The 25577-nt window shown below is 48.2% G+C and overlaps 7 protein-coding genes across 7 annotated transcripts; 3 read left to right on the top strand and 4 right to left on the bottom strand.

Annotated features, from left to right (window-relative positions):
• Positions 1-7: 7 nt before the first annotated feature.
• Positions 8-4761, top strand: F5J12DRAFT_952698 (ARM repeat-containing protein). Its single transcript, XM_051749827.1, has 22 exons — positions 8-138; positions 195-299; positions 332-394; positions 454-586; positions 639-873; positions 935-1035; positions 1117-1204; positions 1255-1353; positions 1408-1636; positions 1696-2095; positions 2149-2212; positions 2277-2662; positions 2743-2854; positions 2917-2988; positions 3041-3176; positions 3231-3340; positions 3400-3570; positions 3623-3692; positions 3746-3834; positions 3889-4071; positions 4143-4297; positions 4350-4761. The coding sequence occupies exons 1-22, from the start codon at positions 63-65 to the stop codon at positions 4396-4398; spliced, it is 3126 nt and encodes a 1041-aa protein (XP_051597587.1). The 5' UTR covers positions 8-62; the 3' UTR covers positions 4399-4761.
• Positions 4762-6265: 1504 nt separating this feature from the next.
• Positions 6266-8457, bottom strand: F5J12DRAFT_848069 (P-loop containing nucleoside triphosphate hydrolase protein). The gene is made up of 9 exons (XM_051746421.1): positions 8368-8457; positions 8241-8295; positions 8082-8168; positions 7981-8028; positions 7286-7930; positions 7001-7233; positions 6833-6948; positions 6566-6782; positions 6266-6516 (listed from the first exon to the last, which is right to left on the bottom strand). Exons 1-9 carry the CDS (start codon positions 8425-8427, stop codon positions 6343-6345), a joined length of 1635 nt encoding a protein of 544 aa, XP_051597586.1. The 5' UTR covers positions 8428-8457; the 3' UTR covers positions 6266-6342.
• A 105-nt stretch (positions 8458-8562) lies between these two features.
• Positions 8563-9128, top strand: F5J12DRAFT_277808 (ribosomal protein L21-like protein). Its single transcript, XM_051738717.1, has 2 exons — positions 8563-8636; positions 8692-9128. The coding sequence occupies exons 1-2, from the start codon at positions 8585-8587 to the stop codon at positions 9108-9110; spliced, it is 471 nt and encodes a 156-aa protein (XP_051597585.1). The 5' UTR covers positions 8563-8584; the 3' UTR covers positions 9111-9128.
• Positions 9129-9207: 79 nt separating this feature from the next.
• On the bottom strand, positions 9208-12232 carry F5J12DRAFT_784727 (uncharacterized protein; the record flags this gene model as incomplete). The annotated part of the gene is made up of 12 exons (XM_051743088.1): positions 9208-9300; positions 9348-10046; positions 10105-10242; positions 10302-10670; positions 10722-11003; positions 11064-11297; positions 11346-11676; positions 11733-11839; positions 11889-11951; positions 12005-12024; positions 12086-12164; positions 12227-12232. 12 exons carry the CDS (start codon positions 12230-12232, stop codon positions 9208-9210), a joined length of 2421 nt encoding a protein of 806 aa, XP_051597584.1.
• Positions 12233-21207: 8975 nt separating this feature from the next.
• On the bottom strand, positions 21208-21839 carry F5J12DRAFT_784726 (uncharacterized protein; the record flags this gene model as incomplete). Its single annotated transcript, XM_051743087.1, has 2 exons — positions 21208-21579; positions 21837-21839. 2 exons carry the CDS (start codon positions 21837-21839, stop codon positions 21208-21210), a joined length of 375 nt encoding a protein of 124 aa, XP_051597583.1.
• A 495-nt stretch (positions 21840-22334) lies between these two features.
• On the bottom strand, positions 22335-24686 carry F5J12DRAFT_277556 (uncharacterized protein). The gene is made up of 11 exons (XM_051738714.1): positions 24500-24686; positions 24409-24437; positions 24258-24352; positions 24044-24201; positions 23666-23831; positions 23422-23593; positions 23005-23332; positions 22863-22952; positions 22723-22806; positions 22533-22664; positions 22335-22486 (listed from the first exon to the last, which is right to left on the bottom strand). Exons 1-11 carry the CDS (start codon positions 24518-24520, stop codon positions 22451-22453), a joined length of 1311 nt encoding a protein of 436 aa, XP_051597582.1. The 5' UTR covers positions 24521-24686; the 3' UTR covers positions 22335-22450.
• On the top strand, positions 24653-25494 carry F5J12DRAFT_771836 (tropomyosin; the record flags this gene model as incomplete). The annotated part of the gene is made up of 4 exons (XM_051742257.1): positions 24653-24731; positions 24786-25226; positions 25278-25368; positions 25423-25494. Exons 2-4 carry the CDS (start codon positions 24925-24927, stop codon positions 25492-25494), a joined length of 465 nt encoding a protein of 154 aa, XP_051597581.1. The 5' UTR covers positions 24653-24731; positions 24786-24924.
• Positions 25495-25577: the final 83 nt, after the last annotated feature.

Below are 25577 nucleotides of genomic sequence, written 5' to 3'. Positions count from 1 at the left end.
GCGATGTCGGTCATGTCGGGACTATTTGGAACTCTGAAATTGATCTAATCTCATCCACACCAATGGAGGGACTGGAGCGTCACATTCGCTCTTGGTTTGCCTCTGAAAAGGCTGCAGAAATAGAACATGTCATTTCGGGTATGTCCAACAGTAATGCGCTAGGATCGTCCTGTGAAGTTGAAGTGTCGAACCAGCATTATCATCCGGAGAATCCTCTCTTCTCGATATCGTCAAAGCATTAGGAGAGTATTTAACCTCGGAGGAGGATACTTTGCGCACGAAAGGAATGTGGGCTTCAAGTCCTGGAGCACTCTGACTTACGCAGTTGCAGGCGTCCAGTTTTTGTCGCTAGTCATTGAGGGATACCCGAAGGAAAAGCTCAACCGACAAGCAGGTACGCTATCTCTACTTCAAGTTCCTACATACTTGCGGCTCATTATCGGCATGCTTCAGTGCACGTCCTTGCAACTTTCTACTGCACGAAGTTGGAGGATACCGAAACGATCACGCCAGCTCTTAGAGGTCTCTCACATCTGGTCAAGTCCCCTGCACTGGCATCCTCTGACGTACCTGATCTTCTCAACGCGTATGCTGTCCGCATTTTTTCCTTCCTATTATATTATCTCAAGTATCTATAGTATGTTCACCCATGTCAAGATGAGAGTGCTGGTGCAAACAACTCGTTTCTTCGTTTTCAACACCATCGACACGCTACTAAAGAGTCACCCGGATGACCTCAAAGCCATGGGAGATCAGTTCGTGGAAGGCTATGCTGCTTTGGCGTCGGGGGAAAAGGACCCTAGGAACCTGACGGTTGCCTTCGCCATTGCCCGCGTGATACTCACGGAATTCGATATCTCCAAGCACGTGGAGGTATGTGACCAGGGCGCAGTTTTAGTTGTCGGCTCACACTCGCTTTTGGGTGTTTCTCTAGGACTATTTTGACATTACCTTCTGCTACTTCCCCATCACGTTCCGACCACCACCCAACGATCCATACGGGATCAGTGCTGATGATCTCAAGTCTTCCTTGCTGTAAGCGTCCTTCCGCACCTTAATTAGTGCGAACAGAAAATCACCCCGGAGGGTAACCACTCACATCGTTCTTTCCTGTAGACCGTGTTTAAGCGCGACTCCTGCTTTCGGCCGTCTTGGAGTCCCCCTCTTTCTGGAAAAACTCACCGCTGGGTCACCTGTCACCAAGGTCAGTACGACCTGCGGATGTCACACTCAATCTCAACTCTTTCGACCTAGCGAGACACTCTCCGAGCTATGTCTCAGTGTCTGCCTGTCTATGGCCCGTCAGTGGCTCGTGAGTTTGGCACAAAGTTATGGAGCGCCTTGAAGCTCGAGGTTCTGCAGGGTCACTTCCAACCCTCTGAATAGATGTTTCTCATCAACCTTTAGATTTTCCAGCCAGTCGATCCTGCCACAGAAAAGGCTTCGTTGGACACACTTCAAGTCTTCGTGCGCGTGTTGCAGTCTAATCCGGTCGTCACTGACGAAGGTCAATCTGATAACATGGACGATCTTGTTCGGACAGTTTGCGTTGACTGTCTCGAAGCAATTGGCGAGCCTGAAAAGCCGCAGGCGACAGCTGGAATGAAGATTCTATGTTCATTTCTTACCATTGCCCGTATGCCTTTGCAGTATTCCTCATATCGCGTTTGTTGCAACTGACTGACGCTGATGTAGAAGACCTGTCGTCGTATGCAGTTGCACAGGCTGCAGACAAGCTAGTTACCATCTTCCACGACCCTATGGAAGTTTCGAATCGCCCATCCGTGATTACTCTTCTGACGGACCTCCTCAATTCCTTGGCACCACCTGAAGACCTGCCCACACCTGATAAGCCCGTAGTAACAGAAAGTGGCTCTACCCCTTTGCTGCAAGACCTGCTTGCTCCTTCGAAAGATGCCGTACTCGGACTGCTTATTGTCGGGCTTAAGGCTCCCACCACTCGAGTGCCAAGCCTCCACGGGCTGGCTGCATTAATACGCATACCTTCTGCGGTAACAAAGGACGAGCTAGGGTACATAGTCTTGGAAGTGAGCGAGTTCGTCGGCAAAGAACCAGACGAGGCCGAGGATGTCACGTTTGTCGCCGCACTGTTTTCTACGCCATAAGTCCAGGCTCACCAATCTACAGTTCAGACGTACTGTCGCTACTGTCGTCTATTGCTATTCTCGCACCACAACATCTCGCCTCACAAGTCCTCCCCCCTCTTTTCCTCGCGCTTCCCGACCGTGCTCCACCTACGAGATGCCCATTCACAGCGTACAGAGTATTGGCGCGCACTGAGCTCTTTGAGTCAGCTATGTGCTCATCCAGAGCTATTCGAGACCTTCGTGATTCGGCTTACGACAAAATTGGACTTGCTCCGTTCCCCATTGCCCACCGCTTTAGCTGATCCTCCTCCCGCATATATACCGGATGCGAAGGAAATGGAACCTACTGCAGCATATGCTCACGCTATCCTGACTGCCCTCGCGAATACACTATCGGCGAAGGTTTCCAAATCACGTCCTGACGCTGACGTTCCAGAGTATATAAACACACTTCTACCTCATTTGTTCCGACTATGTCTCGAGGCTGCTATTGTAAATGACGAGCGAGTATTCGCAGACATTCGCCTCTTGCGTGTAGTCGCTCGTGTAATAAGGTTGGTCATTCGAGGCTTCACCTACTGCGTGCGTTGTCTGTTCGATCTCTTTGTCCTTGCTTTATAACATGATATTTCAGGTCACAAAACAAGTTTTTCAGTGGCTTGGACAGTGCTTATCTCGGCGGACAAGTAAAATCGGTCACGGGTGGGGAGTTCGCCTTTTCGTCAGAGGAATTTAAACCCATGGATGTCTGTAACGTTTTATGATGGTTTCTCCACTATACATCGTATATTTACATTTTTATCAATAGGCAGGAGCAAGTACTCGCCAACGCAACACGGTGCTACTCTATGCAGCAGCACATGTCCCGATGAAAAGAGATGTAAGTCAGGAATTGTCCATGTGCTTACATGGTCAACGCTCATTTCCACTAGGTTTCTTTAGATGCTATCAGGCTATCCGGGCGCCTCGCGGATCTCATAACTTGGTGCAGTTCTGATAACTGCACACCATCGCAGAGGGAGGCAGCGTCGCACGTGCTTGCTTCGTTGGTTAATAAGCGCGCTGACGGTATGGCTTCTATTGATTCGCCGAGCCCCTCATGTTTCAAACAATACGTTCTAGACATCCCTGAATTCTTAGACTATCTGCTTGATAACTATTGGTCCAACGTTGTCTACAACCGTACCATTTCTGTCGGCGACCGACGGAATGCAGTGGCACTCTGGGCTTCGGTATGGATTCTAAGTGTCCCAGTCCGCTACTATTTCACCTTATGATTAAAAAATTTTAGATCACGAGAGCTTTACTCGTTCGATCGCATCCGTCCGCAATGGTCCTTACCGACAAGCTTTTTATTCTCATCGACGACGGAGACGACGTTGGTTGGGAAGCTGCACACGCACTTGGAATGCTAGCTACCAGGGATGAAGTTCTCACGAAACGCAACCACGCGATACTCAAGGTTCTAATTGTCCAAGTATCACCTATCCTTATCTGATGCTCCATTCGAATAGATATTGTATGCACAGAAGTACCTCGACGCTGTGCTACCGAGGATATTAGAAGCAGCACAAGCTGTCACTGGTGAGCTTTGCGCATCACAGGGCCCGAGATTAGATGGTTCATTGGATGTCCAGGATCCAGGCGAGAGGCGGCATACCTGGTCGCACTGGCATCTGTGTTAAACGCAGTTCCTAAAGCCTTGTACCTATCTCAAATGCCAAAGGTATGTTTGAAAACTGTGCAGTTGTCCCCGGTTTGAAGACCATAATTCTTATAGTTAATGCCACTTCTCATCCGCGGCCTCGGCCTAGAAGACCCTGCACTCCGCGTAGATATCATAAATATTTTGACGAACACCGTCGACGCTGCATCGGACGAGAAGAGTTCCTTAACAACATATGCATCTGCATTGGTCCTTGTAATGCTCAAGAACAGCATGGTGGCAGAAATGCCAGATTCCGTCAGTGTCTATTGCCAAGTAGCAGGCGTGCTCTATTAACATCGATGGAATACGTCACTATCGGTCTGCAGAGAGTTCGCATTGCAGCACTGAAATACCTTGCCCTCCTACCGGGCGTGATACGTTACGATATCCTCCATCCTTACAAGGTTCAGGTACTGAAGGACCTTGGCAAGGTATTGGATGACCCACGGCGAGCGGTACGAAAGGAGGCAGTAGATGCAAGGTTTGTTTTTCTGTTCCCTGTGTCCTGCTCAACTGACCTGTAATGCATCTAGGACTAAATGGCAAGTTCATACGCGTGTTTCCAGTCTTCGCACTAACTGACGAACCGCTTTAGGTATAAGTATACGGGATGAACGAATATACTAGACATATGGGAAAGACCATGCCGCTGACCGCTACGGCTACAGACTGCGCAAGCCAATTTGCCGGAGGACCCAATGGCCAGCCATCGGATGTCGCGGTATAGTGGTAGCTACCATACACGTTGTACTTGAGAGCAAATATTTAGGTTGGGCTAGATGCCATGCGAGCAAGTCATTGCTATTGGAAGGCGTAACTAAACATGAAGTTGGGGTGCCTACAAAGTGCCTAGAGCCCTGCAATGAATTGCTGTAATTTATCACCTTGCTTGTGAACCTACAAAGCAAGATCCCCTAGTCTTGGTTTCGTTCACAAAACGTACACGAGAATAAATTCATGATAGCTCCTTTCACTATTACCCCATCCTCCGTTTTGAGTTAGTGCGTAATGCCTTCCTGATGAACATCCCCAACGCTGCTCCCTGGTTTCAAAGCTGCGGCGATCGCGACGATACTACAGATCATCAGACACCCTACATCAACGAAATGGCAGCCGGCCATGCGAATATCTTGCTCGAACAAGCGCGTCTTTCAGAGCGGCTTCTAACTTCTCGATCAGTTTGGCTACTCAGCCCACCACTTACCCTACCACGATGTCAGCGAACACAGTAACCTGTTCATTCGCAACGGTGTCAAAGCAACTCTTGTGCTCTCAACACTATCGGTGGCACTGGCGACGGGCAAGCCTGGAGAGGTCTTCGCAGTTGCATTCGACAAGCGTGAGTGTTTCACACTTGTCTTTGCAAAGAACGACACTACGGTCACCATCGAAGACGATCGGGCTGTGCGTGACTTGTTCAGTGCGATCACCAGCCCCGAAACTAAAGATGCATACAATGTTCTGCCCTTTCTGTTTTCTCGTTGCAGGCAGAACATCGAGAAGCGGGTCACGACGATGCCTGAAGCCACGACCACATTCTCGCTTGACCTCCCAACAATCCTACAGGGTTACGAGCCCTCATTTTCCATCGAGGAATTCCCCAACTCTGTACTGTATCGCGAGGCGGCGTACCGTGGCGAGGTACCCCTCTTTCCGCGAATGATGTCTAGTCTTTTGGCGTAAATTGTGATACTGGCTAAAGATTTCAACCGCCAGGGTGTTGATCTCTTCCTACTGCTCAGGGGAAGGGGGAGACCGCTCCCGTTCCCCAGAAATCCCGTCTCCTACGTTCGCTTTGCGAAGCCACCTATACTAAACGGCGGGCACAGGTGGAGAGGCCAACCCGTCGCCTTGCTAAGGTTTCCCAGTACAGCATCGAAATTAATGACCTGATTACGCATACGAGGCGTTAACTATCGTTGGGTTGACGCCATCACTGACACTGGCGAGACTACCATCAAACTTAGTGACGACCTGGAGGCCATATCATGTGGCGTACAATTCCTTCTCACAGAGAACTGTATTCAGGTTGTGCGAGAAGTTCCCAAACATGGAAGAAGGGCAGCACAATAACTGTATCCTCGAGACCCAGCTTCATGCGGAAATTCGCATCGTGTCTGATCTCGACAACCCGCTCATTGCTTCGGACCATCGATACCGGGAACAACAATCTACTGGATGTAGCAAACAGAGTTGCCTGTACTGCGCCCTGTGGATCGAAACATAATTAAACATTCGGCACCAGGTGGCTCCTATGGTAAGCCATGTGCTACCTGGGCTCTCCCTGGTTGCTTGTATGGGCATGCTCGTGTGGGGGATGGAAGCACTGTCGATGCAGCTGTCTGCCACGTATGTAGTACGAGAGATTGCAATCATTTTAGGTTGGCATCGTTTTGCAGCTCCACACACATTTGTTTGCAGGAGACGGTCGAGGAATTATATCCACCAAGATAGGGAAATGCATTTTAGTTCATTGTCTAGTCCCCAACGCCAGAGCGTATGGTATATACGCGGAATAAGTCAAGTCTACGATGTGAAAGAAGAGACATGGTCCTCGACAACCTTCTTAATTTTGGCCTCAATCTCTGGAGTAACGCTTCCGGCCGAGATTTCCTCTAGAAGGGGGGCCTGGGTAGCCGCCAAATGTGCACGGAACTCAGCTTCCCACTGGGTGATTTTCTCGACAGGAATAGAGTCAAGCTGCAGCAGTTATTAGGGGTGATACGTCGAGGATCAAGGAAGCACGCACGAGACCGTTGACACCAGCGTAGATAATAGGAACCTGGACCTCCATAGGAAGGGGCTGATATTGACCTTGCTTGAGAAGCTCAGTCAGACGGGCGCCACGGCTAAGCAGGAAGCGGGTCGATGCGTCAAGGTCAGAGCCAAACTGGGCGAAGGCGGCAACCTCGCGGTATTGGGCAAGGTAAAGCTTGAGCGAACCGGCGAACTTCTTCATGATTTTCCTACAAAAGGGTAAGGAAGGGGACAAACGCCACAATAACCATGTACCAACGTTTGGGCAGCTGAACCGACACGGGAGACCGAGAGACCAACATTGATGGCGGGGCGGACACCACGGAAGAAAAGTTCAGCTTCCAAGAAGATTTGTCCATCAGTGATCGAAATAACCTGTACATCGAAGTAAGATGGAAGGCTGCTCATGCAAGTGCATTGCACTTACGTTGGTCGGAATATAAGCGGAGACATCACCACCTTGAGTCTCAATGATGGGGAGAGCCGTCAGAGAACCACCGCCGAACTTTTCGCTCATCTTGGCGGCACGTTCCAAGAGGCGGGAGTGGAGGTAGAAGACATCACCGGGATAGGCCTCACGACCGGGGGGACGACGAAGAAGGAGGGACATTTGACGGTACGCAACGGCCTGCTTAGACAAATCGTCGTAGATGATGAGCGCTGTGAGCTTACGTGAGATGGCGCAGTGCAAAGAGGAATCCGTTACACCGACCATGTTTGCCGTTGTCACGGAACCACTCTCCCATGGCACAGCCAGAGAAGGGGGCGAGGTACTGCAAAGGAGCGGCCTCAGACGCGGTGGCAGCGACAATGATGGAGTATTTCATGGCATCGTTCTCTTCAAGCGTCTTGACAAGTTGTGCGACTGTGGAGCGTTTCTGTCCAACAGCAACGTAGACACAGTAGAGTTTCTTGTCCTCGTCCTTGCCGTCGTTCCAACGCTTCTGATTGAGGATGGTGTCGATAGCGACCGCGGTCTTACCGGTCTGACGGTCGCCGATGATGAGCTCACGCTGGCCACGGCCAATAGGTACCATTGCATCGATAGGCTTGAGACCCGTCATCATGGGCTGGTTGACGGACCGACGAGGAAGGATACCGGGAGCCTTCAAGGAAGCCCGACGACGTTCTGTAGCCTCGATGGGACCCTTTCCGTCGATGGGGTTACCCAGAGCATCGACAACACGGCCAAGGAGACCAGGCCCGACAGGAACGTCGACGATTTGACCAGTACGTTTGACGGTGTCGCCTTCCTTAATGAGACGGTCATTACCGAAGATGGAGACACCGACGTTGTCCGCTTCCAAGTTCAGACACATGCCGCGAACGCCGGAAGAGAATTCCACCATCTCTTCGGCTGGTGAAGAGAGTCAAGTTTTTATTATGTGGACAAAAAGGCCGCCATACCTTGCACGTTTTTAAGACCCCAGACGCGTCCGATACCGTCACCGACACCTACGAGGAAGTTGAGTTCGTCAACAGGCAATCAAGAAACCGGAGGCACGCACTCAAGACACGACCCGTTTCCTCCACATTACCACCAACAGACGTACCAGCAATGCGGGCCTCCAGTATTGAAGAGACTTCGGAGGCGGCTGAATGACAATGGCACAAAGGAGCGCGAGTATGTCAGAGCGAATGATATAAAGCCGACCGCATTTACATACCAGGCTTTGCAGTAGCATACGAGCGCGCAACGAATACGGCGATGGCAGCGTTCGTCTGCGAAAGAAGGAAGAAAAAAACAGGCTCAGTGAGTACATTTTTTTCCTAAACACCGAACGCCCAAGCTACCTTTGGTGCTGCAGCCAAGGCAGCCTTGCGCGCCGAGTTTCTTAGTGCAATTCTGTGCATGGTCGCGACAGAGAAAGAATTGGGATGAGGCGTAGGGAATTCTCGGGTTCTCGACCCAAATGGTGAATTTTAAATCGCCGCCTCAATCGCTTCGGAGCGTGACTAAGCGTGACTCCGTGTCACACACACGCTTCTGCTACTCAGCACTCTCCGCACGATGGCGGCCAGCTGGCACATTCGTAATTGGCTGTCCCATCACGTTCGTAGAGGTAAAGCAGTCGTGTTTTCTTGACGAAAGCGACCCGTTTATTGACGTTTATCAAGTCACGGCCACTCGGGCCATTCACGCCCAGTCAGTCCTGCCCGGCACGACCTCTGCCGCACTCCAGGCCATCCGAACCCAGCCATCTCAGTACATCGTGGCCTCTCTAGTCGGAAGAAAATTCATTCTCACCCCCCGCGATCTTCTCACCGTACCCCACATCAAGGACGTCAACGTCGGTGACGTCCTCGTGCTCAAGGACATACATGAAGTAGGGTCACGCGACTACACCCTAAGGGGAGACCCTCTCATCCCAACGGGACGCGTCAAAGTGGAGGCAACAGTGGTTGAACACACAAAGGGGGCTATGGAAGTTGTCTTCAAGAAGAAACGGCGAAAGGGTTATCAAAAGACTATCAAAAACAAGCACCCTTACACTCGTCTACGCATAGGCTCCATACAGTTTTCGGACAGTCCATAGTGCTCACTATGCCATAAGAAACTCTTTTCCATTCATCTACGTACATACGAAAGCATCCACTAGCCCGAGATTATACTGCATGTTACTATGTAATTGCTCATATCTCCCCTTCTTCAGGAGTCTCGGCCCTGTGTGATTTTTCTTCTCTGCTCTCTTTACGGCTTTCAATATCAGGATCATACCTTGGTCGCTAACAAATGATGAGCCGGAGTGCCTACACGAACAAGTAGCAGTTACCTTCTCAGCCCTCTCACCGTAGCTTCTCTCACCATGTTTGGACGTATCCCGGCGCTCGTCCCGGCTACGCTCCCGTTTTTCCCTGCCCCGGTCGTGTTCCTCGTCTTCGTTTCCGTAAGGCGGCGCTCCTTCGTATCCGCGGCTATGCCCCTGCTCCCGTGAACTTCTCCGGGGACGTCTCCTGTCGTCTCGGGTATCACGCTCATCGCGACTGTACTTTGAAGACCGATGGTCTCTTTCTCGGTCCCGCTCTAAATATCCGTAATCTTTAGATCTCTCGCGAGGGTGGTCGCGTGAGTAATCATCGTAGTCGTCTCGGTGATGTCGAGAACTGCGAGCATCTCGGTGCTCTCTGTCACGATCACGTTCGCGGTCCCGCTCACGGTCTCGATCACGTTCCCTGTCGCGGTCGTAATCACGAGCCTTGTCTCGGTACGCATCTCGGTCACGGTCCCTGTCGCGCTCTCTATCGCGTTCACGATCCCGGTCGCGGTCCCTGTCGCGATCCCTGTCACGGTCTCTTTCGCCATCACGGCCAGGCTCCTTACGCTTCCTGCTCGTAGTCGACGCACCATCCTCAGACGCAGCTTCTCGCATGCGCTCTTTCTGTCTCTTCACGAACTTGGCAAAAGCAGCACGGCGACCTTCTTCGTCTTCAATAGCCTTGAATTCCGGGAGGTGCTCAATCAGCGGAACGGCCTGCATATGTACAACATGAAACACAGCTAGCCAAATTCAGACGAAATAAGCAACCTACCGATTCGTATGAACCATTGATGTCTATCGGTTCAGAGAGCTTCTTGAGCGCGTAACGAAGGTCATCCTGCAAATGTCTCTGTCTGCGTTCGTAACGCTTCTTCTCCTCTTGTTGTTTCTTAATAGCTTGTTCGTGCAGCTTCCAGTAATATCAACGTAAGGTACACGCTTCAAGAGACACAAAAACAATCGACTTACAGAACGGAAGACCTCGTGCAGTTCCTCGTCGCCTAACTTCCCTGCAGATTCTGGATCCCTTCTCACTCTTGCCGCGAACTCTTCTAAAGTGGATTCCGGCGCAATCATCACGATCCCGGATTTTGCCGCATCCTCAGCCGACTCGTTGGGCGCTTCTACTTTGCGTATGGACTCCTCCGCGATCGCAATTTTTGCGTCGAGTTGTTGATCCAGCCGATCGACTACGTCCCAAAAGAGCTCAAGCGGGTTAGACCCAGGTTTGCCAAGAAGGTTCAGGTAACGCTTGTCCGCCGCAAAAGAAGGATAGACCTGCCTCCATTTCGCGCGTGCTCTGATCTTACCGGAAGCTACGAGTTCCTGCAAGAGGCCCTGGAACTCATGTTACCGTGACATCCATTTATGGCGTACGGAGAAACATACCCTGAAAGCCTCCCTGGCTTTGCGCTCGGAGCGAGTCTTTTCAACCTGCGTACGGCGCATTTGTTCCTCGAACTCACGTTCTTTGACTCGACTGTAGTCCTCGAAAGCAAGGAGAATATCAAGAGTTGGCAATTTACGCAACTCCGGATCTTCCTTCCATTCCTCACATTCAACGAGCATATCAAGTGCTTTGCGCCATCGAGTCAGGACGTCAACACCGAGTTCCTTAAAGAGGGATACGACTTTTGATATGCTGCGTGTCCTTGCTGCCCTTGTTTCTTGCTAGCGGCGACGGTACCAGGATTAAGCAAGATATAGTAATATAGAGGGCGGGCCACGCACCACTTCCCGTTGCTTTAGTTCAGCAACATACTCCTCAAAAACAAGCCTGCGTTCGGCTTCGATTTTCGCTTGCTGCCAGATAGGGTGCTGTGCAAAGAGTTTATCTGCTGTGCCAAACGTAGTATAGTGGAAGACGTTAGGATTGCCCTTAAGCATGTTTCTGATCGCTGGGCGCAACTTAGACAACCTCGCTTCTCTCTCTTCCTCTTCTTTTTGTCGCAGACCCTCAGTGTACTGCAAGCCAAGTCAGTATGCGAATACGTTGTAAAGAATTCCACTTACTTTCTGCCAAGCTGCCTTCTTCTCAGCGAGTGTATTCAGTGCTTTATACAATGGATCGGTGATGATAGCCCTCATAGTTTGATCCCAGCTCCAATCTGCATCAACGCCCGCTTTTCTCAGCAAGTGCATAAATGCCTTCTCGGCTTCCTCTATCGTGGGGAATCCGTTGTGGGGAATCAGGGGGTCATCAGGCAGATTCGGGCGAGCTGGCAAAACACCGGACGATGAGAAAGGAAGATTTGTACCAGGTATAGTCAGGGCACCCTCAGTGCCGTTGGTTTGAGAAGACGGCCCACTAGCAGGTTCGGGAGAAGCCTGTGCTGGCGGAGGACTGAAAGTGAAGTCAGTATGTTTCGCAGTCGAGGATGTGGTGATTCTATGACTGACACTGAGTTTGCTAGCACAAGCTGATTACTCTTAGATTCTTTCTCAACTTTCTCAAGGAGAAGTACTAGCTCATCTGGCATGTCCCATTTGGACTCCTTAGTTTCCGTCTATGCGAAAGGTTAGCGTGTTGCCACAAATGTTGTGATAGGCCCATACATTGTAGTAGTATTTGCGCCCACCGGAAAAGTATTCTTTCCACTTCGTCTCGGATAAGGCGCGCTGTGCACACGACACGACATGAGATTTGCGGAGAATGTCGAAAACTTGCCTACCTCGAATGGAGTCTTTAGGTCTGGACAGAGGTTCGAAATTAATGGCCCAGGATACAAAATGTATCAAATCCTAGGCCTCACCATCTGGCTTCTCCCAAACGCTCTCCCGCGTCACCGTATTGAACCAATATGTACGACCTTCGGGATTGCGATGTTCCGTCTAAAATGCGCGTTAACGTTGACACGTATACCAGCAAACCAAGCCTTGCATTCCATACTTACCCACATGCTTGCACGAGTTCACCACCGACCAAGTGACACGCTCACGGCCCGCTATCGTTTTCAATCGGAGGTTGAAGTAAATCACGTGACGAGAGATCACGTGCAAATTGGTCACCCCCTAAATCTCCAAAACACCTGCATATGACATACAAGACTAAGAGCTAATTTGGAAACCTCAGGTAAATCACAGTTAGCTCCTTCATTGCTTGTACATGTGTTCCCACTGGGGCACTTCATGTAGTGAGTTTGAATTGAGTTTGAAACATTTCCTCCTGTATGTGAGATGGATGATGTTAATATTGGTGGTGATCATGAGGAGCTTCACTGCCAATGCTTGCTGTGCCATATCACTCTTGTCATCAATATCATCCTCTGCATCATTGGTTGTACTGAAGCCTAATCTACACCAATCAGAAGGATTCTGGAGCCCCACCACATGTCAGCACTAACCAGTGAAGAATGGCTTATCAAGCTCCTCACAGGTCATCCAGAATGAATCTGATGTGAACTTGGTGTTCATGCTGATGTCTTTGCATGACTCATGGAGGAGCCTTGCCAGATCAGTCATGGCAACTCTTGATTCATTTCACTTGAAGAGCAACTAGCTATTTTCCTCCAGACATATGAGTGTGATGGGTCTGACTATCAGGTACATCAGTGAACTTTTTCAACAGCCAAATGAGACCATATCTCAGTATGTCATTACCCTTAGTTTGCTGATACTTTTCTAACCTCCTCAATCAGGTACTTTTGCAAGATGCTCTTCATCCTATCCTTGTCACCCTTCTATTCCATGTATGTCATGATGCCTGGTGCTGATGATGTTCAGCCAGAGATTAGGGGAGATAAAAGATTTTGGCCATATTTCAAGGACATGATTGGTGCATTGGACAGGAGTCATATCCATGCCACCCTGGTGTCAGAGGACCAGGTGGTGTACCAAAACTGCAAAGGCTCCATATCTCAGAACTGCTTGTTTGCTTGTGATTTCCAGCTGATCTTTACATACTCATTGACTGGTTGGGAGGGTTCAGCTACTGATGTGCATGTATACCAGGATGCATGTACAAAAGGGCTTGACATCCCAACAGGAAAGTTTTTCCTTGCAGATGCTGGATTCCCCCTGTGCCCAGGAATTCTAGTCCCCTACTGGGTGACCTGCTACCACCTCACAGAGTGGCACTGAGCACATTTAAGGTATTTTTCTTTGAATTATCCATCTTATTGTCCTGCCAAACTGACAAGACCTAGGAATAAAGAAGAATTGTTCAACCTCCAGCACTCATCTGCACACAACATCATTGAGCAAATATTTGGTGTCCTCAAGCATCATTTTTGCATCTTACTACTAAGCCCTAAGTACAACATTGACATCCAAGGCCAAACCCCCTCAGCACTCTGTGTGCTGCACAACTTCATCTGTACTCATGATGCCAAAACAGGTCTGATGCCAGGACACAATGTCCATGCAGATGAGCAAGGTGTAGGAGGGCCTGGAGGATCAGCAGATAAGGGTGGGGCTGATGAAGGTAATCCCAATGTAGGTCAGCTTGAAGCAGTATGTGCCTTCCATGACCAGATTGCTCAACATACAGTGACTTCCAAAGTTGATTCAATGTTTGCACATTTTGGGCTGTTTGTTGAATTTATCTGGAACAAAGACAAACAAGACCAGAGTGTAAGTTGATGACATAAACCATTTGCACAGGGCTATCCATCAAAAATAGGATTATGTAATTTGAGTTAGTATCCATGGCAATATACTTGAGTTAAATCATCATGTCATTGGACCAATTTTGTAACTATGTGTTGGATCCATCAGAATCCAACCAATATCACATAAAACAATTTCAAAATTCATCAAAGATGGTTGCTATGGTTATTGTACCTTAGCAATGACTTTGGTCCAAGCTATTTAACCACTGTCAACATTGTCAATGTTTCCTAACTGTACTATGCACCCCATCTCCTCTGTTCAGAAGCAAAACACCATTTCTCTGTCCTGTAATGGTCATTCTACTTGCACTATTGCCTCCAGGCTGGGTATCAGCCAGCCTACAGTCTCCAGGGTGCTCAAGAATCTTCTTCCTTATCAACAAGCACCTACTTCTGGACATCCTGCTAGCTTCCAACCTCCTCTCAGCATGCTATTATCACACAAATCACCACAGGCAAGGCCACCAATGCTGTTGAGGTTACAAAGAACATCAATTCCATAATCTCCAATCCACTCTCCTCACAAAAAGTCAGAAGGGTCCTCAGAAAACATTCATTCAAGGCTGTAATGGAGAAGACAAAACCACTTCTTTCTATAATTCACAGGAAGAAGTGATTGGCCTTTGCTCTAAAATACAAAGAATGGACTGTGGAGGACTGGAGAAGGGTTATCTGGTCAGATGAGACCAAAATCAATAGGATTGGGTCAGATGGGAAGGTTTGGGTGTGGAAACAGGCAGGAGAGGGGCTTATTGAAAGAGAGATACAGGGAACAGTCAAGCATGGAGGAGGAAACATTATAGTATGGGGATGTATGGGCTGGGAAGCTGTTGGCCACCTTGCAGAGATTGAGGGGAGGATGGATGCTAACTAATATGTGGACATTTTGGAGCACTAGTTGCTTCTTAGCTTGGGAGATTCTGGAATTCCTTTGAAGGATGTTATCTTTCAACAGGACAATGCCTCTAAAATGGCTAAGAAGTGGTTGGAGGACAACAATATCAATGCTCTGGACTGGCCTTCACAGTCTCCAGATATGAACCCCATTGAACACCTCTGGAATCACATCAAACAGGAGCTCAACAAGTATTCAACATGGCCAAAGGGAGTTTGGGAGTTTTGGGAGAGTGGCAGTGGTGTGGAATAATATAGACCCAGGGGTGTATCAGAATTTAATTGAAAGTATGCCTAGAAGGGTCCAAGCAGTGATAAAAGCCAAGGTAGGTCATACAAGTATTAATATTATCAGTTTCTATATCTCTGATACACACATCCAAAATTGATTCAATGACATGGCAATTTGAATTGTATATACCTTTATGGATACTAATTTATTTGCCTTTGTTCTTGATAAATTCAACAAACAACCCAAAATGTGCAAACATTGAATCAATTTTGGAAGTCACTATATAAACTCCCCTGTACTTAACTACAACCAAGTGAATCAAGCCACCCAATGAACCAGAAGTCACTCAAGCAGTCAGTTCAGCTCATCTCAGAAGTGACTCATCATTGACAGCTGAGGCTCAATGGAAGGGTCTATCTGTCATTACTCTCTTCTGTGGTAGTTGAGGCTCCATTAAGGGTCTATCTACCACCATTCTTTATCTGAAGTATCATCTGTGCTTAGTCAGCACACACACTTAGTCATCCATTCATTCCTGTACTTGACATCAACTTGTGCCAGGAGTCCTTTCTACTGAATACCTTTGCTCTATTCAGCATCCCTCTCACATTCATCATCCATTTGCCCACACCTGCATAACTTGTTGATGACTCACATCAGGAGCACTCCACTTGAAAAACACCCCACTTTAGATTTTTCTGCCCTCCAGGTTCTGTGGAGGCAAACCACCACTCACTCATATGTGTCTTTTGTGTTGGTTTTGGTTGGTTTACACCACCTTTCCACACTTTGACCCACACCAGTTGGCCCAAAGTTGAGGCTGGGAGTTAGGGGCCAAGTCCTGAGGTCCAGAGTCAAGGCTGGGAGAGTGCATCATGACCATGTATTCAGTCCAGGTCTCTGCTCACTCTGCACCCTACTCTGCCAGTCATTCACTCACTCTGCACCAACTCCACCTGCCCTCTATTGTTTACAAGCCTTCTCTGCCCTGGCTGCTGTCAGACTTGGTAACAGCTTACCATCAGACTGTGCAGACCATTTTCCAAATGGTCATGGACCCTTGCCAGTCCAGCCTTTGGACTTCTCCTTGACAGCACACAGTCAGGTATTCCACAGCATGCACACCTCATGGTTCAGCACCTAGACTGTTCCCTTTTTGGTTTGCTCTATGTTACCTGTTATATGTTTCTCCATCTTCCCTTCATTCATCATCCAGGAAGTTTTTACTTGAAAATTTACAAGTCTCTGTATGTCAGTTCTGATTCCAGTTACTGTACCTCCATAGTAGTATATAAGCATGTACAGTACTCTGCCATTCTCCAGTACAAATATCACCAAAATTCCTACTCCTTCTCTCTCTGTCTTTTGTCTGTTGGGGTTATCTCTGATCTTCTGTCTGCTCTCTACCTCTGAAATATGAGGGCTGAGTTCATGCAAGGGGGTAGTGCATGAGCTAAACCTGACACCCTCACTCTGCTCTGCCCCTGCCTCAGTGGACTTTGTACCTGCTGATCCTCTGCTAGTCAGAGTTCCATTCATCTGTGTCAGACTTGCTTCCATACCTCTCCTCAGACCTTGTCTAGCATCAGAGTTGGTCAGAGTAGGCCTGGACTTGACAGCATGGGAAACTGACCAGTCTCAGAGTGCACACAGGGGGAAGCTGTGGAAATATCTGTAGGCTACTACAGGATGTCAGTATAGTAGAATACTTGGAATATGAACAGACTTACCCTCAGTAGTGAACAAACTACTGAGGGAATACTAGTAGGAAATACTACAAGTATGTGTGCTTTTTGTGCTTATGTAAGCACACTAGCATCGCACCTAAGTGCCAACAAACAGTGGCACTTTATGTTCCAACAGAAGCCAGTCTGGGGTTGGATCTACCTCCCTTGGTCTCAGCTTATGTGCTGTACCCTTACCACTAGTGGCTCACAGAATTGTCCCAATATTTGCATGTCTTTCATTAATCATGGTGTAGTGAGTGAACTATTATCATTGAGTCCAAGGTATTGGTGGATGGATCAAAGCAGCTGGTTATGGCTCTCTGATGAGCCATATTACATAATATTTGGATAGAAACTGATGACAGAATACCCAAATGAAAATGAGAGCTCATTGGGACAATTATGTAGCTTTGTGATATATTGGGGATGTAGTCCTTGGGAACACATATAAAACATGGTGATATGCTCACTGATGCCTACATAATGTATCACATGGTCTAATGAATTATTTGTCAACAAACAAACAATACCAAACAGTGATTTTGCACCACTAAGCCTCCTTGCTGTAACACAAGTCAAGAAATGATCATTCTGGCTCATCAGGGACATTCTCTCAGGGCAACCTCAGCAAATTCTGGTGTACACTATAGTATAATCAATGGAATATGCCATCAGCACCATTGGTCTCTTCAGAGACCTGCTGGAAGTCATCTCCTGCACTGTTTCTCCACCAATGCTCCATGTGTCCTGGAACTAATCAGTACTGTGAGAGCTGAAAATGATGTGGAGGTCCAATCTGGCATTCATCCTATCATAAACAAACCAATCACCCATTAACTAGTGCATTTCTGTGAAGGGAAAACTGGTATGGAGGTCAGGATAAAGCTAAACCCTCTCTCACTCCAGGTACCATGGGAGGGATATGCTACTGAGCTACCAGGTTGCACATTCCTGGCCTTCTATCTGGCACTGGACATTTCCTGTAGTCTTATATGATCAAATAACTCTTTCCCAGTGATCCCCAGCTCAGCTCAGAGTACAGTCTGGCCAACCCTCCCATGATACTGGGAATGCCAAGGAGGGTTGTGCTTCACCTGAGCTTTCAGGCAGGCTTTTCTTCAGCTATGATGTAGTAGTTAGTGGGTGATTGGTTTGTTTGTGATAGGATGAATGCCAGATTGGACCTCCACATCATTTTCAGCTCTCACAGTACTGATTAGTTCCAGGACACATGGAGCATTGGTGGAGAAACAGTGCAGGAGATGACTTCCAGCAGGTCTCTGAAGAGACCAATGGTGCTGATGGCATATTCCATTGATTATACTATAGTGTACACCAGAATTTGCTGAGGTTGCCCTGAGAGAATGTCCCTGATGAGCCAGAATGATCATTTCTTGACTTGTGTTACAGCAAGGAGGCTTAGTGGTGCAAAATCACTGTTTGGTATTGTTTGTTTGTTGACAAATAATTCATTAGACCATGTGATACATTATGTAGGCATCAGTGAGCATATCACCATGTTTTATATGTGTTCCCAAGGACTACATCCCCAATATATCACAAAGCTACATAATTGTCCCAATGAGCTCTCATTTTCATTTGGGTATTCTGTCATCAGTTTCTATCCAAATATTATGTAATATGGCTCATCAGAGAGCCATGACCAGCTGCTTTGATCCATCCACCAATACCTTGGACTCAATGATAATAGTTCACTCACTACACCATGATTAATGAAAGACATGCAAATATTGGGACAATTTTGTGAGCCACTGTATGTGTTACACCTCAACCAACCCCCTTTCCATTTTTGGTCACATGACACTTATGTGTTTGTGACTCTCAGCTTCCAGGTTGTCACCATTGTCACCATGTCCATTTGGGCTGTGGTCTGGGTCATCCACCACTCATGGAAGCAGTTAGTCATGGTCTAGAGCCTTCACAGTGTCATTGCTGCACTTTGATTGCCCCATTGTGTGTTACATCTGTTTCATTCCTTGTTTATACTTGTACAGTATGTCTTTCCACCTTGTTTCCTGTCAGCTGCTAGGCCCCCTCACTGCACTTGATTGCACAGCTGGTTTGGGCAGTGTTTCCTTCACTACAGAGTCATACTGACTCATCACTATTTCATCATTTACTGTCCACAGCAGATTACTGTTTACAGAGTCATTGTGTGCCCTCTTCAGGGAGGTATATAAAGTAGAGCTACAATACTCTGTAACCTTAGTTTTTCACTACCTTGCAAATCTCTTAAACATACTCTCTTCTCACCTCCTCTGTGTTGGATCCCCCTTCCAGAAGGAGCCCATCAAAGTCAGTATCACCAAAGGGATCCATAGGGGTTATGACAAGTTTGGCCCATAGTGTGTTTCTCCCTCACTTCATGTCTAGTCATCATATCCATGACTCTCAGACTCAAGCCTGGTCCACTCTGGACCCCCTAGCCCCTATCTCCAGTCAAGTCCAGTCCTAGTTTGACCTAGAAAAACCAACTCCAGCCCTAGAAAACCCAACTCTGGCCTGGATAACTCAAGTCCAGTGTTTTACCCCTATCTCCAGTCCACTCTGGCCTCCCAGCCTTGTGCTGCTCCACCCCAGTCCTCCCAGGTCCATGTCCAGGTCACCCAGACATAACTCCAGTCTGTTCTCCTATGCTTGTGCTATATTTAGTCTAGTCCTTTCATCCAACTTCTGCTTACTGTACAAAACCTGTTCTGACTCCAATTATGCTGGTCACCTGGACTTTGACTAATACTCTTGGCATAGCCTCTGTGGCTGTCCACACCTTGCTAATCATTTTGCTAATAGCTTATTAAAAAGTCTGGCTCTATGTTTATTACCCCAGACTGGCCTCATGTATATAACTCCTGTACATACTTTGTAGCACCTCAGTCAGAATATCAACTTAGTATTACCCTCAACTCTGTATTACCCCTTGAGTCTTCTTAATAGCTAAGGCTGAGCCTTAAGCTATGTATCCCCAGCCTGCATAAGGGTACAGCACATAAGCTGAGACCAAGGGAGGTAAATCCAACCCCAGACCAGCTTCCCCCTGTGTGCACTCCAAGACCAGTCAGTTTCCCACACTCCTGGCCTTAGCCCCTGTCACCTGGTCTTGAAGCCTGGTCACCTGAGGGTAAACCCATACATCACACTAGTCCATTTGATGAAGCCACCACATTGGAGCATAACATTATGCAAGCCAGGGAGAGGTTTGGGACAGAGGCTGGGATAGCTTAAGGCTCAGCTTTAGCTATTAAGAAGACTTGGAGGGTGATACTAAGTTGATATTCTGACTGGAGTGCTATGAAGTATATACAGGGGTTAAATACATGAGGCCAGTCTGGGGTAATGAACGTAGAGCCAGACTTGTTAATAAGCTATTAGTAAGATGATTAGCAAAGGGTGGACAGCCACAGAGGCTGTGCTGAGACTAATAGTCAAAGTCCAGGTGACTGGCATAACCGAAGTTGGACACAGGTTTCATACAGTAAGCAGAGATCAGGGACTAAAACTAAATATAGCACAAACATCAGAAAATAGACTGAGTTGTGTCTGGGTGACCTGGACATGGACCTGGGAGGACTGGGGTGGAGTAGTGCAAGGCTGAGAGGCTGGAGTGGACCAGAGATAGGGGTAAAACACTGGACTTGAGTGATCTAGGCTGGACTTGGGTCACTTAGGGCCAGAGTTGAGCTATCCAGGCTGGAGCAAGGTCTGGACTTGACTGGAGATAGGGGCTATGGGTCTGGACTGGACCAGGTTTGAGTCTGAGAGTCACATATGTGACACTTGTGACAGATAGAGAATGGTAATATTTTAGAGCAAAGATTCTTTGAATATCCAGAACCAGGAGAACTGTAAATATTCTGGTGGTGGTGACTACCTTGCTTGTGATTTTTGGGCTGGAATTTATATATTTGCTGGTGGATTAGTGTCATTCATAACTATTTTGTAGCTCAGTTTTTGGAAGGGCACAGCTGTTTGTGAAACTAAGGTAACAGTACACTGTAGGGGATGATATTTGTCAGTGCATGCTCTAAGTCCTTATGTAAACAGGTCAAGCAATTATGGAAAAGTTGCCACAAAACATGTTACCTTGCACTACAACTAGATCCTGGACATGGAGATGCATCTAATTGTGGGAATGTATCAAGGATGGTGAACAGCTCAAGGAAGAGGGTAAATGAATGGGTTCTACATGAATCATGTGGGTCTCACTTCTATTTGTGCAGTTTGAAGGAGGACCATTTGGTGGAGGACACAGACAGTTCAGTGGAGGTAAAAGTTTCCATTTCCATAGCTTGTTTGTAATGTGACTTTGTACACTACTATACTTATGTAAAGTAGTTCCGCAGGAAATACCGCAAGTTGGACGGTGAGTCCTAGTACCCCCCTAAAAAACAGAATCACTTATTCACTCTCAAGACCATCTCTTCCAGCGTAATTGCCCGATACTCGTCTCCTTCAGGAGCCCACACAGCATCACCGTGGACATAAACCAATATCCCACCCTTCCCGCTCGCGTTCGACACTCTAAACAGGGGCATACGCGACTTCTCATGTGCTCTTCCGATGGGTATAAATAGCAAATTGTGTTCCGCCCCGTAGTCTTCAATGATAGAACGGAACGTGACTTCTTGCGTCCGCGACGGCACTGTCCTCTTCGGTGGAATTGATGTAGTTGGTCCAACCGCAGTCGCCGCAAGCTCTGTCCGGTAATCAGGCCGCTCGAGTTTCTTCGGTGCACCAGGCCCTAGCTCTATGGCCGTATTAACCAGCTATAAACCCCTCGTGAATCCACGCGCAACACCAGGCATGTTTTGCACGTTCTCGGGGAAGGTAGCCTTCCAGAACGAGTACTACTGTGCTGCCTCCTCAAAGCTGACGCGCGGCTGGATGTGCTCTGATCGATTTTCAACTGTTGAGGAAGCGGCTTGACAGCGCACCACGAGCAGAGCGCTTGAGTTACATGTATGAGATGCGTCGCAGGTGAATGATACGGAGGTGGTGTCAACCGTAAGCGTTGTTGACGTACCATGGAAGACTTGACGAAAGCCCAGGAGCTTTCCTGCCGAATACGCTGAGGGACGTGCCGCTTTCAAAGTTGCACGTGGAGTAGGACTTTTTTAAACCCCTACAAGGGTGAAGCCACTTTCGCGAGACGATGGATTGACCGACAAAAAAAATGACCCTCACGCTTGCCAAATGTACTAGCTGCCTAGGCTTGCTCGTCGTCAGCGCCACCGCAAGGGTATCGGGGAGGCGAAGAACGGTGTAGTGTCGTCGCGAATATTCCTGTATTGGTCGACGCCTTGGTAAGCTATGTGATGGTCTGAGTAGCCAAACTGATCGAGCAGTGGAAGCTGCTCTGAAAGACGGAGCAGGTCATGCAAGATGTTGTGGTGATTGGCTGCCATGTCGTCGATGATCTGGCAGTGTCACCGCAGGTCATCTCAGCTTTGAAACAAGCCAAATTTGGGATTCGTAGTCAAGAGTAAATGACCGACGGTTGTGGCGTAGTCAACTAATGCAAGCTAACTGTCTACAAATTACATCAGACGTAAGGAAGGTGCATGGTTTCGCAACTATTCAACGTCGTCTTCACAGGTTGACTCTGGGTCTCGGTCGTCGTCATCATCATAGTACTGATTATTCTCTTCGTCCATGGATTCCTTCAACTAAATTCTGTAATGAGTAATAAATACGGTGAAGAAAAGATCACTCCACCTACCATCTCCAAGAGCTCATGACATTCATTCAAGTGTGCCATGACGATTCCCTGACCTTCGGGAACACTTCCATCGACACCCACGAACTTTCCATCTTTCCTCATGGAGTCGATCTGGTATAACGCCAGTTGATACTAAACATGACCAATTAACATCGGAAAGTGGGCAACGAATGACGAGGTGATGACACACGGGGTAAAGATCTCGAGGACTAAATGGACCCCCATACTTGTACACTTCGTTCAGGCACTTCTTGACTGTAGAGAGCTTGTTGGCCTAATAGATTGGTGGTGAGCAGAGGGTGCATGGTCCAACACCACGATCTCACTCACTATGGGGATCAGTTCTTCTGACACTGGCTCACTCGATGAGAGTAGCCGGTATATCAGGCCGTAACACCGCCGGAGTAGGTAGAGGAGGACCTGCAAGCGCAGCGGTCAGTTTGCCTGACTATTACAAGAAGAATTCTCTCACATATTGTCCTGGAGGCCGGTTGCCATCTGCGTCCACAAATTTGCCATCAATCCGCATTTTATCGATTTCCTGGAGACTCAAAGAATAATTGTACAGATCGGTCTCCCTCAAGCTCCATCGGTGTGTGAGCACGAGGTTCTCCAACTCAGCACGGAGTTCCTCCAATCGGTCGTGTATCGGCTTCAGAGAGCTGGCGACATTCTTAGATTCATCTTGAGCCTTTATTTGCTGTAAGATGTCGAAGCATTCTTCCAAGAGGGATGAACAAATAGCCTGAGACGCAGGTACTATGCCGCCTGGACCGAGGAACTTCCCATTTACCCGTTTCCTACGAGAGGCGTGGCAGTCACTGTCAATTGCTACCCTGGTATATCGCTGGCGCAGCGGTGCACCAATCACGAGGAAAGGGTACTCAACGAATCAATCTTTCGGAGCTCTTCAGCGAGAGGTTTTAGCTCCGCCTTGTGGCTTCCTTCTTTTACAGCCAGGGCGACCAGCTGACGTCGAATAGTGATCAAGCGTTGGTGAATGGGGATGAGCTCGACAGAGATGTCGGACAATGATTCCTGTAGTGACCGCACGATAGCATCTTTATACGAGAAGGCTAGTGAGTGCTGCGGCCGCATCTAAATTTGGAGGATATAAATGAGCAGATATATACCTAACTCATTAAGTTGCCGCTCCAGCAACTTCGTCATTGCTTCCGGATGCTTCCCGCTCTCGGCATCGTGCTGGACCATAGATCGCAGTTCTTGCAAGCGACGTTGAAAGGGAAGGACATCAGACTCATTGTACAGCCCCGATTCCTCCATATGCGTGAGAATTTGCTGAAGTAAAGGGAGTGTTCCGTCAGTACGACTTCATGCGATGATGGACAACAAGAGGGATCTGCTGAAAAAGGTCAGGGCTACGCAGCAACTTCGCTCCCGAAAAGACGGGTAGAGATCCCCATTCGTCACACGTCGAAGACGCATTAGTATCGTAAACGGAAGACGAGTAGCTCTTCGAGGTCGAGAGAAGGGGATATATTTATACTAACCCGCATGGATGCCAGCTGTGAATACGCTGCGGGACATTCCTTTGTCTTTCCGAGCGTGAGATAGCAGAGCGATAACAGACTGAACACGTCGGCAAGGGTGGTGTCGACACGATTGTTGTAGGTGGTGTTATCGTCACGCACGTCGTTGAGTTTGGTGACTGCCAGGGTGAAGGGGTCAACATCGCACAGGAAACAGACGGCGGAAACACGCCACCTTGCTTCACGACGGCTTGGTATAGGGCATTGACTTCGGATGGCTTGATATACTCTGCGCGATCTCTCTTCAAGGCGGTAAGCCGGTTTCGGATGCTGCGGTGGTCAAGGGTTTCGTACCGGGCAGGAGCGGCAATGTATACACGACTCACTTTATCACAGCCTCGAGGATGGGCAAGTTCTGCGGTATAAAATGGAATGGGATCAGGACAATGGGTCTCTCTCAACCTTGCTGCTACTTGCCCTCCTGTGCGACCGGTGCATTGATCATTGCGTGCGAACCGACGACAATATTATACTCCCTTTAATTTGATCTGGCTAGTCCTGTCGGGGCTAAAGTTGGTATGCTTTGCGGGTAACCAGCGTCTCCTTGATAGCTGATAAGTTGTTGCTCAGCCTGACTACCCTGCAATTAATTTCTGCCGAGTCCATCTTTCAAATATCATTTTCCATCCTCCTCTGATGATCGGAAAAGGCAAATCTAGCTTCAGTTTCCCACGCATGCTGTATCTGATTATATAATCACCAGTGCCAGTCACTCGTCCTTGCCTTCCACCACCGCCGAGCCACAGAGTCTCTCCTCAGCCAAATACCACCATGGACAAGATCAAGGAAGTCCGTGTTTTTCCATGTGTCTTCGTCTCTCGTGCTCATCGCACCTGTAGAGAATGACTGCTTTGCGTAATGAAGCAGACGCCGCGGCCGAGCGGGCAGAAGCTGCGGAAGCCAAAAGCAAATCGCTGGAACTAGAACTGTACAAGAAGGACCAGGAAATCACGTCTTTGAACCACAGAGTATCTGTCCTTGAAGCAGACCTGGAGAAGGCGGAGACAAAGGTCACCGAGCTCAAGACATCTTCTGAAGACAGCGCACACTCTAAAACAACAAGCGAGAACCTTATTCGCAAAGTTGCATTGCTTGAGGAGGAACTAGACGCGACAGAGAAGAATGTCAAGGAAACGATGGAGAAGTACGTCTTACTTGCCACTGACCACGAGATTGCTTCTGATCACGATCGTAGACTGCGGCAAGTAGACGTCAAGGCAGAGCACTTTGAACGCCAAGTCCAGCGGCTCGAACAGGAACGTGACAATTGGGAGAAGAAGTACGAGGTACGTTTTGCCATCGATACGCTTGCATACGGTAATTACTTACCCGGCAAACAGGAAATGCAAGCCAAGTACAAGGCCTCCAAAGACGAACTGGACGAATTGGTAAAATCCATGGATCTCATCTAAGCTTAGTATTTGGTGCCAATACCACGCGTTACACCCTTCCGCGAGTCCACCATTTATTTGCTTTCTTCACGCTACTATTGTCA

The sequence above is a fragment of the Pisolithus orientalis genome, assembly GCF_024613125.1.
Source record: "Pisolithus orientalis strain OTSU chromosome Unknown F5J12scaffold_28, whole genome shotgun sequence".
Classification (NCBI taxonomy): domain Eukaryota; kingdom Fungi; phylum Basidiomycota; class Agaricomycetes; order Boletales; family Pisolithaceae; genus Pisolithus; species Pisolithus orientalis.
The sequence above is the reverse complement of the archived record's forward strand: the minus strand, read 5'-3'. Positions and strand labels throughout refer to the sequence as shown.

Bases quoted from the DNA above. Each gene is read 5' to 3' on its own strand.
- F5J12DRAFT_277808 (XM_051738717.1), top strand. From the start codon at position 8,585: ATGGCGGCCAGCTGGCACATTCGTAATTGGCTGTCCCATCACGTTCGT. The intron at 8,637-8,691 runs GTAAAGCAGTCG...ACGTTTATCAAG, and splicing joins GTCCCATCACGTTCGTAGAG to TCACGGCCACTCGGGCCATT.
- F5J12DRAFT_277556 (XM_051738714.1), bottom strand. From the start codon at position 24,520: ATGCACCGGTCGCACAGGAGG. The intron at 23,832-24,043 runs GTTAGTATAAAT...CCTTTACTTCAG, and splicing joins CACAGCTGGCATCCATGCGG to CAAATTCTCACGCATATGGA. The intron at 22,807-22,862 runs GTGAGTGAGATC...CCAATCTATTAG, and splicing joins CAGAAGAACTGATCCCCATA to GCCAACAAGCTCTCTACAGT.
- F5J12DRAFT_848069 (XM_051746421.1), bottom strand. From the start codon at position 8,427: ATGCACAGAATTGCACTAAGAAACTCGGCGCGCAAGGCTGCCTTGGCT. The intron at 7,931-7,980 runs GTATGGCGGCCT...TCTCTTCACCAG, and splicing joins GGGTCTTAAAAACGTGCAAG to CCGAAGAGATGGTGGAATTC. The intron at 7,234-7,285 runs GTCGGTGTAACG...GTAAGCTCACAG, and splicing joins CCGTGACAACGGCAAACATG to CGCTCATCATCTACGACGAT.
- F5J12DRAFT_952698 (XM_051749827.1), top strand. From the start codon at position 63: ATGGAGGGACTGGAGCGTCACATTCGCTCTTGGTTTGCCTCTGAAAAG. The intron at 1,036-1,116 runs GTAAGCGTCCTT...TCTTTCCTGTAG, and splicing joins GATCTCAAGTCTTCCTTGCT to ACCGTGTTTAAGCGCGACTC. The intron at 1,637-1,695 runs GTATGCCTTTGC...ACGCTGATGTAG, and splicing joins TTCATTTCTTACCATTGCCC to AAGACCTGTCGTCGTATGCA.